Source organism: Malus domestica, chromosome 15 (assembly GCF_042453785.1).
Source record: "Malus domestica chromosome 15, GDT2T_hap1".
NCBI lineage: Eukaryota > Viridiplantae > Streptophyta > Magnoliopsida > Rosales > Rosaceae > Malus > Malus domestica.
The window spans coordinates 32150156-32164770 of record NC_091675.1 but is presented as its reverse complement, the minus strand read 5'-3'; the positions used below and the strand labels follow the sequence as shown (position 1 = coordinate 32164770).

At 38.9% G+C, this 14615-nt stretch overlaps 2 protein-coding genes across 3 annotated transcripts; both read left to right on the top strand.

Moving 5' to 3' along the window:
- The first annotated feature begins 2555 nt into the window (after positions 1 to 2555).
- LOC103431642 (UDP-glucose 6-dehydrogenase 1) lies at positions 2556 to 5023 on the top strand. Of its 2 annotated transcripts, none has more exons than XM_008369813.3 (2): positions 2556 to 2709; positions 3316 to 5023. In XM_008369813.3, the coding sequence occupies exon 2, from the start codon at positions 3345 to 3347 to the stop codon at positions 4788 to 4790; it is 1446 nt and encodes a 481-aa protein (XP_008368035.3). In that variant the 5' UTR covers positions 2556 to 2709; positions 3316 to 3344; the 3' UTR covers positions 4791 to 5023. The 2 variants fall into 2 exon arrangements, with proteins under 2 accessions (XP_008368035.3, XP_070670846.1); XM_070814745.1 differs by having other exon boundaries at positions 2601 to 2705.
- Positions 5024 to 11099: 6076 nt separating this feature from the next.
- Positions 11100 to 12671, top strand: LOC103415091 (E3 ubiquitin-protein ligase ATL31-like). The gene has a single exon (XM_008353447.4). The coding sequence runs from the start codon at positions 11418 to 11420 to the stop codon at positions 12480 to 12482; it is 1065 nt and encodes a 354-aa protein (XP_008351669.3). The 5' UTR covers positions 11100 to 11417; the 3' UTR covers positions 12483 to 12671.
- Positions 12672 to 14615: the final 1944 nt, after the last annotated feature.

Below are 14615 nucleotides of genomic sequence, written 5' to 3'. Positions count from 1 at the left end.
TTATTTTTTGTATAACAAAAGAAGGCAAAAGTTAACAAGAGAAATTGGGAGAAGAAGACTCTTTTCCACCATCTAGGTTCAAGGCCCTTCTCATATAGGATGAAGGCGTGGCGGCAGTTAATAATAAAGCTTTTCATATTCAATTTTTACTATGTCAATAATATTAATTTTTTTCATGCTAACATTTTTCTTCTTTTGTTCTATTCAGGGGGGTTCAAAAATCCCGGAGATCGATGTCTTTAGCGACGTTAATGTTTGACCCAAGGATGAGTTGTTTGAGTCCCTTCATGTAAGTATTCTTCAATTGTAATTACTATCTTACATATTCAAATATCATGGTTATTATTTGAATGTTATTATTAATATTTCATGTTATATTACACAGGTGACGATGATAGAGAAGAGGCAGTTGGTTCTTCAAGAGTTCGCCTCCTAGCTTCCTCCCGTGATTCCACTTGAGTTTGTGGATCCCCTAGATGCGGGGTTTCAGATCCTTACAGAGACCTTGGATCAGACTCTTAAGCGGAGGCCGAGGACATATTGTAAGGGGATGAGGAATGCCCGGCGGCGAGAACCTAGAGCTTCATCATCATCATAGTCAAAGCGTGAGGTGACAACTTTGACAGTAGAGGTGGTCGACCTTAGGACTGAGCTCGCCTCGTATAAGAGCCAGATGTAACTGATTGTACATGCCCTCAGTTAGTCCGGCATTCGTATCCTGGATCTTCGTCCCTCGTCTACATTCGAGCCCCTCCAACCCAAGCATGTCCAGAACTTTGCCCCTTCGACCTCTGAGCCCGTCCCCAACCTCAAGACCTTCCAGTCGCCTCCGAATGACAATCCCATAGATTATGCCGCATTATTTTCTTAGTTTTTTACTCCCTTAGTTTTTAAAAATTTTCCTTGTACATACATTTTACATTTATTTAAATAAATTATTTTTCTCTTCATTACATTTTTTTAATTGCAATTTAATTTTATTATTTTATTACAAAATGGAAAAAACAGAACAAAAAATTAAATTTAAAAAATATTTTTTTTTCTTTTTGCGCGACGAATACCTTCGTCTTGCAAAATTCTAGCAACTAACAAGGTTTTGTTGCACAAGAATAAACTGTCGTCGTGCAAAGTTTCAAGAGACGAATATTAGTCGTCCCACGTTTGTATCCTGGTATTTGTGCGACGAATATATTCGTTAACAGTTGCGCCGTGTTCTTATGACCAATGCTATTGTTCGTCGCGCAAAGTCTTTCTTCATGATCTTTGCACGATGGATTCTGCGAGACGAAGTTTCCATCGCACAGACGTTTGTGCGATGGAAATACACTTGGCGCAACCAACTTTTGTTCGTCGTGTAAATAGTTAAACGTAGTAGTGTTTAGTCATGCCTTTATCCTTAGCTTCTACACTAAATAACCTTTAATCTTATTTGAGGTTGCTTGATATATTTTGAATTAACTCGAGCTAATTGATTTAATTTAGCTCATAATTAAGGGCTCGTTTTGGAAATGCTTTTAAATAACTAAAAGTTCTTTTAGATAAAATGTTTGTGAAACCAATCCTTAGTAAAAATGTAAGTTAATCCTTAAAAAGCACTTGAAATGTTTCCTGCAAAAAGACATAACTTCTGTTTCTTGCATGAAACACTTCAAGTTCTTTTGGAACCCAAAAAACATTCACTCTAAAAGCGCTTTCAGTAATTTAAAAGCACTTCACAAACGAGTCATGAATTAAAAATCCTTAATTTGAGAAATCAATCTATAATTGGGGAATTTTGACCAATTAGGGTTAATTTATCCCATTATAGAATTTGACATGAATTAATTGATGGAGCTCTCACATGTCATTTTTGGTAGCCTGTTTTATTTGACAAGTCAAGTGCCACATGCATTGTGTGAGATCCACAAATTGGACAACCAAAATTTTAATTTTACACATGTAATTAGAGTAAATATCTAGACTTACGTACTTCCTCTTTATAGTATATTTCTGTGCTTGATGATTTTTATGTGTTGCTATTAAGCAGATGGCGTTTTATTGCAGTAGAGGAAAGCAATCATGCCTATGCACTCTTATATGAGTTTAATCCTCATCGATTCCCCTCTCCTTAATAATTAACAATTTAACATACTAACATTATCGTTTATCAAAATAAATAAATAGATAGATTGCAATACAGGCATAGGGATCACTTTTTGTTTCTCTTTGGGGAGGGATTTTTCAGTGTGATCGGCACACGGAGTGGTACACTACGTATTACTATATAAATAGTACTATATGTGTGTTAAAAAGTTAATAGCTTAAAAAATAAAATTTCTCACCATTTACATTTGGGACCGGGAAGGGCCGAGCGACGAGAGAATAGGATCAAAAGGCATGGAAGCGGCATGCATCAACTGGAACCGGCATGCATCAACCGTTGCCATTTACAATTATGGCCTCTCCAAAAAACACGTTCTCTCCTCCGACTCCCACTCCTGTTTCCTTTTGTTTGAGAGTGAGAGGTTCAGAGCAAGTAAAGGCCCGGTATTTTTTATTGGATACAGAAAAAAAAGGCCCTCCTCTATTATTATCATTTATCATCAACTCTTTTATTTGATAAACAACTTACAACACAAGAAAGAAAGAAAAAGAAAAAACAGTAACAGAAAGAATAGGGTCGTCTCATCTCGTTGCAGCAATCAGCAATCGCAGCAGCATCGCAGGCAGGTGTGTACTAGTTAGTGTTATTATATGCCACACACACGATTGAGTTTCGAGCTTAAAGCTCTTCTGGTAACGCTATTTCTCTAGAAATCTATGATCACTTCGGCTTCCCTTCCGTTGGTTCATTGTTTTTGTTTTTCTGCATTTGGTTTCAAATTTGATTTTTCTATTCACAATTGGTCGGTTCTAGCGGAGTTGCTTCTTTGATAGACCATTTATCACTATGATAGGTGTTTTTCGGATCCATCCTCATAGATCATCTACCTGCATTTTCCCACATCTCTTTTTGTTCGTTCTACTTTATTAACTAGGTGTTTTTCGGAACCAAGAAGTATCACCAAGTTATTGGGGCTTAAAATTCTTGATCTGCCATGCCTGAGATTAGGGCGAGTGGAAATTGTCTAAATATGCAAACTAGGTTTGGTTAAACGGTTGTTACCATGCTTCATTCTCATTTTCATTACATATTCTCGTAGTAACTAGGCTTGATCAAGCAGAAAGTTAAGTAAATCTTTGCCATTTCACCTGTTACTGTGGTACATGATACAAAATACGCATTCCATGGCATACTGTTGAAATAAAGTAACAACTAATGTTGCAATATTGCAGACTTGCATTGGTTATAGAGTGAAACGAAAATGGTGAAGATATGTTGCATTGGTGCTGGATATGTTGGGGGACCTACAATGGCAGTGATTGCACTCAAGTGCCCATCTGTTGAAGTGGTCGTCGTTGATATCTGGGATAAACGGATTGCAGCTTGGAACAGTGACCAACTTCCCATTTATGAACCCGGCCTCGATGACGTCGTGAAGCAGTGCCGCGGCAAGAACCTCTTCTTCAGCACTGATGTGAAGAAGCACGTCAAGGAAGCCGATATAGTGTTTGTCTCCGTCAACACCCCGACCAAAACTACGGGTCTCGGAGCAGGCAAAGCTGCAGATTTGACATATTGGGAGAGTGCTGCTCGTATGATTGCAGATGTGTCCGACTCTAGCAAAGTTGTTGTTGAAAAATCGACCGTCCCTGTCAAAACAGCTGAGGCAATAGAAAAAATTTTGACCCACAACGGCAAGGGAATCAAATTCCAGATCCTCTCAAACCCTGAATTCCTGGCCGAGGGAACTGCGATCGAAGATCTTTTTAAACCGGACCGGGTCCTCATTGGTGGCAGGGAAACCGCTGAAGGCCAGAAGGCCATCAAAGCATTGAGGGATATTTATTCTCAGTGGGTTCCTGAAGACCGTATCCTAACCACCAATCTTTGGTCCGCAGAGCTCTCCAAGCTTGCTGCCAATGCGTTCTTGGCACAGAGAATATCGTCTGTTAACGCCATGTCTGCGCTTTGTGAGGCTACTGGGGCCAATGTTACACAGGTTTCACACGCTGTTGGTAAGGACTCTAGGATAGGCCCCAAGTTTCTTAACGCTAGTGTCGGTTTTGGGGGATCCTGCTTCCAGAAGGACATCCTGAATCTTGTTTACATCTGTGAATGCAATGGCCTTCCGGAGGTGGCAGAGTACTGGAAACAGGTAGTGAAGATCAATGAGTACCAAAAGAGCCGTTTTGTGAACCGTGTAGTTGCATCCATGTTCAACACTGTGTCGACAAAGAAGATAGCAATACTAGGGTTTGCCTTCAAGAAAGATACTGGTGATACAAGGGAGACCCCAGCAATTGATGTGTGCAAGGGGTTGTTGGTTGACAAGGCCGAACTGAGCATATATGATCCGCAGGTAACAGAGGACCAGATCCGCAGGGACTTGACTATGAGAAAGTTCGACTGGGATCACCCGATGCACCTGCAGCCGATTAGCAGCAGTAGTACTCTGGAGCAAGTGAGTGTGGTCTCGGATACCTATGAGGCAACAAAGGGTGCCCATGGTATTTGCATTCTCACTGAATGGGATGAGTTTAAGACTCTCGATTACAACAAGATATATGAGAATATGCAGAAACCGGCATTCATATTCGACGGTAGGCATGTTATCGATGTAGATAAACTGCGCGAAATTGGCTTTATTGTCTTCGCAATTGGTAAGCCCCTGGATGCATGGCTCAAGGACATGCCTGCCGTCGCATAAAACTATAACTGCTGCTCAGTTTTCCAACTCCTCCGAGTCTTGTTTTTATGTCTGTTTTTATTATTGTTGTTGTTGTTAGTATTATCGTTGATTAATTCCATATATTTATATGTGGTAACACACCACATCACGTCGCAGATGAGGAAATAATGTCCATTTTCCAGATGTAATTCTTCTTTATTTAATTAGGGTCCATTCTTTTAAGGTCAATAATATATTTTTCATGTAATCAATTTAAATGTAGAATCTCGCACTGCAGATCAATCACAATATCGTAAACATAAACAGATGGCCATTTGGCCCATGAACATAGACATGAGCTTTTGATTTCCAAGGGCTTGCATATTTAGTTTTAAAGCCTCTTTGCCGAAAGGTTTTCTGGTTATCAGCTTTCACAAGGAAACCCTCCGCGCCCTACAGCGTCACATACACCGGAGTTGAATGAGATCAGATATTATTGGAATTTAAAATTTTCTCACCGAAATCGACATGCATTGGTTGGTTTCAAACCAAAACTACATTTGCATGCCGATTCCTCATAGCGGAAGAACATTATAATTTAAAACTTCAAAACCTATTTTCCAAGATCTTTGATTTAGATATTATATATATATATATATATATATATATATATATATATATATATATATCTCACATATTGTTGACCTTAAGAATTACACAGTATAGCCCAAAGTATCTAACTACATCCTTCTGTAGATGATTGTTGATCCACGTACCAATTTGCTATTGAGCTCAGTTGACCGAATAAGATGGATGTGGTGGTGTGATTATGAAATGTATTACTGACTTCTACACCGAGCATATCTTCGGCTGAGGAGGAACACTCTTGGCATTGGGTTCTAAAACTTGAAGACAAGGTTATGCCTTATGGTCGAAGTTTAATCTTCTATACTAGGTCTGGTCACTTCAACTATATTGGTGATATCAGGTTGTAGCGACAAAGATACTAAAAAGAAATGAGAGTCTTTACAGTGAAAGTTGTCTGGTCGTCTAAATGCCAAACTCTGATACTTATGAATAACCGATCAAGAACACCTCACTTTGCTGGGAGAGTTGATGAAGTGGCCTCTTTCGGCGGAAGAATTAGAAACTCTTTGCCGGCTGAGACTTGGGGTAGATAACTAGCTGAAAAATGAGTAAGTGTTGTTTAACCAAGAGCAAACTGAATATGTGCTGACATGTTAGTGGAGCAATTAGTATTTCTTAGGGTAGTGGAGCAATTAGTATTTCTTAGGGTATGAGAAGATTTCACACAGAGCGTTGATTTGTATGTTAAGTTGAAGGCCATCTCTACATTGCAAAACCTCTTATTTATAGGGTACTTCTTTCTTCACTTGCCTAACCACCAATCCGTAGATAGAATCCCAAACTGCACCTATCTCTCATATGATAAAATCACAATATTCACTTATCTCCTTATGTACTAGATTCTTCCTCTTGAGGCTGAGCAGATGAAAATGGACACTAAACCATCATCATGCTCTAGAATCAATGGGCAAAGTCCGACTACTTCACTGAAATGAGCAGGTTTCCTATAATCTTGGAGTCCTTACAATCTTAAGATTGGTGTGTGCTGCAAGTGATGACACTCTTAAAATAATGCAATATCTACTTACTAGATATCATGTGGGACTCTCTAGGTTTAATAAGGATTCTACTATCTTAAAAGGTCAACTCCTCGTCTAGTATAAATACAATATTCTAGGGTTCATATCTGGTAACGCAATTCTTGCATAGTTATTATTTGGACTACTACTTGAGTCTTAATATTGCTTACTAACTTGACCGATGAAGAGCGTTTGACCAGCACACCCTCAATTTTTGGCTTACTCACAATTCTGTGTTCTTTTACAGGTAAACAAGTTTAAGCATCCCTACCTTTCATGGTGGTAGGCGAATTTGGTTCCAACACTTAATATTATAACAAAATTCACTCTCATTTCATCTACAAAAATTATTTGTGCCACATCATTTAGTGCAAAAATTTGGTGTGCCTAGTATTAATTCTTAATCAAATTCCAACTTGAATTAAAGTAAACATTTTATTGGTGACACATCATTTGGTGCAAAAGTTTGGTGTGCCTAGCATTATTCATATTATATGGTGTTTTTCAAGAAGAAGCTGGAAATTTGTGATTGTTTGGGCCTGAAATCTCAACTTTAGGCCGAGAAAGAGTAAGCCAGTGGTAAGAATGCGACTCTCAGCCTTATGGTGAATATGATGACTAGTGTGCAAGGCTCGGCCTAATGGTGAAATATTGATGGCTCGATTGAGTCCTAAGAGATCTGGGATTGTTTAAGGATCAAAATTAGGTTGTGATTCACTCAAGTCCTAAACAAAATAGTTTTGTTGAAGGATCAGGATGAGTTTTTGATAAAATTTAGATTAAGAGCTCGTTTGGATGTGCTTTTAAAATGATCAAAAGCGCTTTTGGTAAAAATATTTTTAGAACTTATCCTTTGTAAAAATGCAAGTAAATCCTAGAAAAGCACTTAAAGTGCTTCCTAGAAGAAGCACATAGCTGGTGCTTCTTGCAGAAAGTACTTCAAGTGCTTTTGGAATCCAAAAACATTTTATCTAAAATCGCTTTCAGTTATTTTAAAAACACATCCAAACGAGCCCTAAGTTATTTGAGGATAAAAAATCATTGTTGCATAAAGAATGAATCGTGTGCATAAAGTGACTAGGTTCAAAGTCCTAGTACATAATGAAGAGGCCAAGATCCAATGGTGACAGAGCTTCGGCCCAAGAAGGGACTATCAAGATAACTTCAAGTATTTTCATGTTGGAGATATGCCCTGAAAGTCAATCTTTGGAAGAAACCTTTCAGGACAATGTTTGTATGTATAGATGACTCTAATATAGCAAAAGGCAAAGTCACTCATTAGGACTATCTTAATAAACGATATATGTCCTAAATAGTGAATCCATGGACAATGTATTGATTGAAGAAGTAATCTAATGATGTTAGACTGCAAAGACCTTTTTCACATAACCGTAATGTCCAAAAGGTTCCTGGTCACAGGATTGCCAGAGGGATACCGACAATACATAGACCAGTACATACTATGTCCCCTTCAAATGGAAGGATGGAAAGTCTCATGTCATTCGTGTAATGACACTAAGACAAGTATGTAGGTGCTCATTAAGGGAATGAGTTCATTGAACACAATCAAACGAGAGTACTTGCATGGAGGTCTACTCACATGTTAAGCAGGCAACTCTATTGGTTGGAATAATGTAAGTAATCATTTGACTTGAGACATCATATTTGTCTTGGGGATACGTTGTTGATCATTTGATAATGAGATGTGAGCACATCTCATCTTGGATGTGTTCTATACATTGTTGGGGTCGGTGATTTATTCTCAGAAGCATGTGAATGATCAACAAGGGATCTCTAATCCTCATTATGAGAGGAAGAATACTCTTAGGTATGATTCAGGAATCTTCAGCCAAAGTATCGAGCGTAATGATGGAAGGTGTTCCTATACGACTCAATAGAATCATATAACATGGTATAATCAAATTAGGGGTTTGACATTAAGTATCCATACCCTAGTAATGTGATTGTGAGTATTGTATTAGAGAAAGATTGAATTACATTGTAATTCCAACTGAATAGGTTATCCGAACAAATTCTACATTAGTTTGGGTAGCCATGATATATGATTAGATGTCACTCATGGCTTGTGAGTTTTTTCTAGATGATTAAATAAGTAGCCATCAAAGAAGAAGGAGAATTAAAAGTAACTTTTAATTCACTAAGTGATTGGATTAATACTAATCAATTGGATTGGTGCCAATCACTTCACTGCCTTGCTAATTAGAACCTAAAATGATTGTACAACGATACACTCTTGTGGTGAGACAACTAAAGGATGATGGAATTAATTAATTAGATTAATTAAGTGTTATGATTAATTAGAAAGTCTAAAGAAGTCATAGAAACGATGAAAGATCGTTTAGGACTTAAAGAAAAGTTTGGGTTCATTCGGGCCCATTGGGTCATTTTATTCAAGCATAGAATGACTTGAGATGATAAAAGCCCAAAGTCCAAACCCACACTAAGGGGCCGACCATTACTAAAGAAAGGAGAGAGAGAAAAAGTCAATTTGTTGACTCACTTCTTTGACATTTATAAAGGAAGTTTAATGAAAAGGTTTCATTAAGGTTTTTGTGTGTACTTTTCAACAAAAGAGAAAACAAGTTTCTCTCTCTCTTTACACATTCAAGGCCGGCCACCAAAAGGGAAAATTAACTAATCATTTTTCTCCCTTTTGGTTATTCCAACATCCATCTCACTACACTAGTGGGTGTGGATCTTTAGAGGTCTTCTACCTTGGAGGCTAAAGAAGAATCAAAAGAGTTCGAAATCTATCAAGGTGGAGGAAGCAAGGAGGGAGGCTAGACTCAAGGACTACCAAGAACAAAGAGCTTGGAGGTGGTCCATCCTTGGTCTAAAGTCTAGATCAAGAGGTATAAAACTCAACCTTCACTTTGTTCTTCAATTTTGTTTGATGCATCATATGTGAACCTATGCTCCTAGAAGGGGATTTGCATGACTATAGCTTTGATAATATGTGATAATATGATGCCGTTGCTTATGTATATAAATTTAGAATTGCATATGCATGCTAGTCACTAGAAATCCTACATAAATCTCATTATTTCCCTTCATTTCATATGCGTGCTGAGGAGTTGCAATCTTGGTAGGATTCTATCACTCAACATGCTTGGGCATTAAGGAATTTGTTCTTATAAATATAAAGGGGTTTGAGACGTAGAAAAGATCTATGCAAAACTTTTCACAATCCTCTGTGAAGAAAAAAAAAATACTAATTGCTTTACTAACAGTCAATGCAAAAACCATTTGGTTAACATATTTGGTTGGCAACCAGCGAAGGTGACTGTTTGGTTAGATAAGTTTGGGTTGCAATCAGCGAAGGTCACAATCTTATTTATATGAAGTCCTTGCCATGCAAGGAGTCTTTGATTCCATTGTCGAACCAGGCATTTCATTAGCTTTCTCGGTGAAGTGAAGTGTTCTATGATCGCATATTCCCAAGTTATATTCAGAGTTTGGCATTCAGAAGGTCAAACCACTTTTACCATAAAGACACTTATCTTTTTTAGTATATTTGCCTTTACAGTTTGTTACTTATCGGCATAACTATATTTTCACCAATATAGTTGAGGTTGCTGAACCTGGTGTAAAAGATTTAGGACTTCACAATGATTTGCATAGCCTTCTCTTTAGATTTTAGAACCCAGACCAAGAGTGTTCCTTCCTCGGCCAAGATCGAGTCAAAAGCGTATTTCATCATACCACGTCAATCAGGGGTATTGCGTAGCCAAGCTCAGTAGCAAATTGCAAGCCCGCATCAATATTCAATGACACATATGACATAGTTAACTTTTTGTATTCAGCTCGCGTGCCACGGAGGCTGTGCAGTTTTTAGTGTCATGAGAGATATACCAATAATAGAAGAGATGCGAGAGTTCATTTACCTTTTTTTTCTTCAACTAGCTGGACCCACCTCTTAAAGATGTTAACTTTTATTTTCAAACCAAGATAGATGAGTATTATACAGCCCTTCTATTAGAGAGTTATCTTATAAAATCTCCAATGATTGGAAAAATTCTCCGGCCAATAAGAAATATAAAGTTTTCATTCGAAAGAAACTTGCTCCTGCTATTAGAGATGCCATAAAAGAAAATTAAGGGTAAGTCACGTAGGTTAACCTATTGACAATGAAGTAGCTCTAGAATTAATTCGAAACTTTCTAAGATAGAAACTGAAAGGACCAAATTGGACTGATTAGTGATTAGTGATCATTGATTAGGTGGCCTGTGGATACTTGTACACACCAAGTCGAAATAAAATTGAAAGAGACTTCGCATGGTACTTGGAAATATGGGATATTTTGAGTATTTTTTATGTTAAATATAAAAAAACAAAAACTAACTGTATATTCCAAACCGTAAAAATTTGAATACCGGGGAATAATATAAAATTCTAACGCTGTGGGCCGGATTCTTGTACTCGCTTGTGGTAAAGCTGAAAACCAGATAACATAAACCAAAACAAAACTGGATGATGAATGACATGGGGAGCACGATAGATTTTTCAATGTAATCGGTATACGGGATGATATATTATATGTCATTAAAAAAATGATGTAATATATGTGTTAAAATATTAATAATTTAAAAAATAAATTTTTTTACCATTCTTATTAAAATACGTACTACTTGTTTCCGTCCCAACTAAAAATTTCTAAAGGAGGACAGTGACGGAGAGGTTTTTGTCTTTCATTCAGTTTCGGGTTTTGCTGATCTCCTCACTCCCACGCTATCACTAAGCTTATGTTATCCATCTGCGCCCATCGGTTTTCCATTTTTGTCAATTTTTTTTACCCAAATTTTCAGATAATCTTCTTCTTCTTCTTCTTATCGCTTCCTCGCATCCCATCACTTTCGCTCTCCTCCACCGTCCGATCATACTACTTCCTTCCTTCCTCCCGTTTAAGTAATAATAATATGAACAAACTTCAGTAGCTGCTACTCACAGAAGCTGCTGTGCCCACCAACTGCTTGCCGAAATGCCAGATACGAAAACGACGAGCTTCAATCTCCTCTTCCTCTTCTTGCTCGCCTATCCTATGCCGGCCAATGCCCAGACCCCCGAGTTTCAGAACAACGGCTATGGCTACATCTCCAATTTGAACTCTTCAATGGCGCTCGTCAGTGTCTTCCTCGTCTTTGCCTTCTTCTCCGTGGGCTTCCTCTCCGTCTACTTTCGCCGCTGCATCGAGTCCACACGCATGGAAGCCTCCGGAACTCGAGCTCGCGCCGCCTCCGTAGGTTTCCGCCGGCGAGGACTGGACCCGGCGGTGATCGAGACTTTCCCGATCCTCGTCTACTCCGCCGTCAAGGATCTCAAGATTGGCAAGGGAGCTCTGGAGTGCGCCGTGTGCTTGAGCGAGTTCGACGACTTCGAAACGCTGCGTTTGCTTCCCAAATGCGATCACGTCTTCCATCCAGATTGCATCGACCCCTGGTTAGCCGCTCACGTGACGTGTCCGGTTTGCCGCTCCAACCTCACGCGAAACACCGATTTAAATGTCGAAGATTCGAGTTCCAGGAGTCCGATTGAAGTCGGCGAGGTACGAAACGACGCCGTTGTGCTCAATGTGGATGAAAATCCAAGCGAGGGCCCACAAGCGGTTGAGAATGGTAAACCACGAACGAGATCCGGAATATGTGGAAAGTTTCCGAGATCGCACTCGACGGGTCACTCGCTGAGCCGACCCGGATTGAACACGGAGAGGTACACGTTGAGACTGCCGGAGGAGGTGAGGAAGCAGCTGGTGTCGAGCGGGAACAGTAAGCTGAGGCGTTCCACTAGCTACGACGTCCTTTTGCGCCGCGGCCTCGGGAGTTCGAGGAAGGGCTATAGGTGTGGCCGCTGTGAAGGGAAAAGCAGCGTGGATAATCAAACCGGTTGGGTCGACCCGTGGATGATGTCGCCGTCGTTTTTACCTAGAGGAGGTGACGGAAATGCGGTGTCTGGGAAGACGCCGTTAATGTCTGTTAAAATGCCGTTGGATTGTCTTCATGTCAAGGCGGAGAGTTCTAAAGAATCGATATCTCGGCTGCCTGTGTAATTTGTACATAATAATTGTATATAATGTTTTTATTTTCGGAAGTCATTTGCATATAATTTTTAGCGTGAAAAGTTGTGTTGGTATAGTTTGTAGAGAGGAATTTGTGTCTGCTCGTTTTTGCGGGATTGAAAATTGTACGAAAAATTATATTTGAAAGAAACAAAAAATTATGTTGTGAAAGATTAATAACCTTTTGTTGGGCTTGGGGTCTGAACAAATAATTAGTAGTTTTCAGAACCAGCAGGGAACAATTCCTGCATAAAGTTAAAGCAAAGATATAGATTACCAGCCCCAAATATTAAAACTAAAACTAAATTCAAGTTTCTGTGTGAAAATTTAATTGGGTTTGTGTATTAAAAGTAAAAAATCACAAAGCTAATATTGATGAAATGAAGTGATGATTCTAGTTACCTCAAATCGTCAAGGGCTGCTAACAGAGTGGATGAGCTTTGCGATATGAAGTGGTTCATCATTGTTATTGTTAATTAAGTAAAAAGTGGCTCTTGCAGGAACTCTAATCACATCTCCATTTTCCATGTTGAAGGTCTCCTTTCTGTCTTTCATCGAGAGAGTACAAATACATTGTCCCAAAATCGTAAAGCAACAATAAAACGGAGATATTAGAGCTTAATGTTGTAGGCATAATTTACTAAACAATTATGGAGGTCAGAGAGAGGGTGAGGCACATAGAGAGAGAAGAGAGAAATGTGTAATTGTGAGGTGTGTTATCTCACACCCTTGTGCCTTTATTTATAGTAATAGGGAAGATTAAACCCGTATCCTAATAGGATTACAACTCTAATAATATAATATATAACCCTAGAGAATATTCCAAGATATCCCTAGATACACTAGGATTTACACAATCACATTCTTAATCTAATAAGACTGCAACACTCCCCTTAGAGTGTGTAAATACTCAAACAAATGGTGCATCAGGTCTTCAACGATGAAGTAAGTACAGTTGATGAAGTCGTCGGCACAATGAGCGAATGCGAGTCTCATATCAATGGAAGAATGCATAAAAGGTAAAACTCACAAAACCTCGTTATAGTAAAACCCAAGGTGGGAGAAAAACCCATAGACTAGGGAGGAAAGTAAGAAATTACATTAAGTCAAAACTATACGTCTTTTGGATGTAAGTAGAAGAGCTCACAAGGATATGACCAGCTCAGGATGGGTGCCTCGTCAAAACCTAGTTAGTTAGCAAAAACCCATGGGAAAAATACTGCTAATCGTAAGGAAAAATAGTACATTAAGATCAAGTGAGTATACTTCTGGATGCTCCCCCTGAGTTTGACAGAACTTCCAAATAAGAACTACAAGCATTGCATTTGAATAGTTAGGCATACCAATTCCTCGGACAAGCTTTTGGAAGGTTGACTTTGGCAGTGAAGTCATGTAGAGGTCGACAAGGTTGTCTAGGATTGGCTTGCATGGCTTCAATCTCCTTATGCTTTGCTGAAATGATGTACACGCAATATGTCTTGGTGTTGACTTTATTGATGTATCATGTTTTGGTCGGGTTGATACATGCGACATAGTCTTCATGAATTGTCGTTGGGACTTAACGATGGATGAAAACAACAAGTACTTCGACTATGCTCAACAAGAGCTCTCAATCATATCTCATATGTGGCATAGTGAAGTAAGGTGAGTCTTGGAATGATTCGAAGATTTCGCAACTAAGGTCATATCGTGGACCTCCAATATATTGCAATATCCATAACGGTAAAGACATACCATTCGGGGATTTGCCTTGTGCGGGTTTGATAAGTAACTAGCGTCAGTATAATAACAAAGCTAGCATCATTTCGAGGATCAAGGGGGATGGATCTGCTCGAGATGCGTTGGGATTAGCCCAAATCCATAGTACCTTTCAAGGTAGTGGAAAACGTCTTAAATACCAATTCAATGGTTGTGTGTAGGCGCGGTGCTACATCTTTACCAATGGATTAACAACGAATGAGATGTCCTATCTAACGCAATGAGCTAAGTACAACAAAGCGCAAAGTTGAACTCATATATGAAACTTTGGATTCCATAACCTTTTCAAGGGTCTCACTTGCATATAACGTTGGAAGATCATAGGTATACTCAAAAGGTAACTCATTCGGGGTGTATTCGACTGGT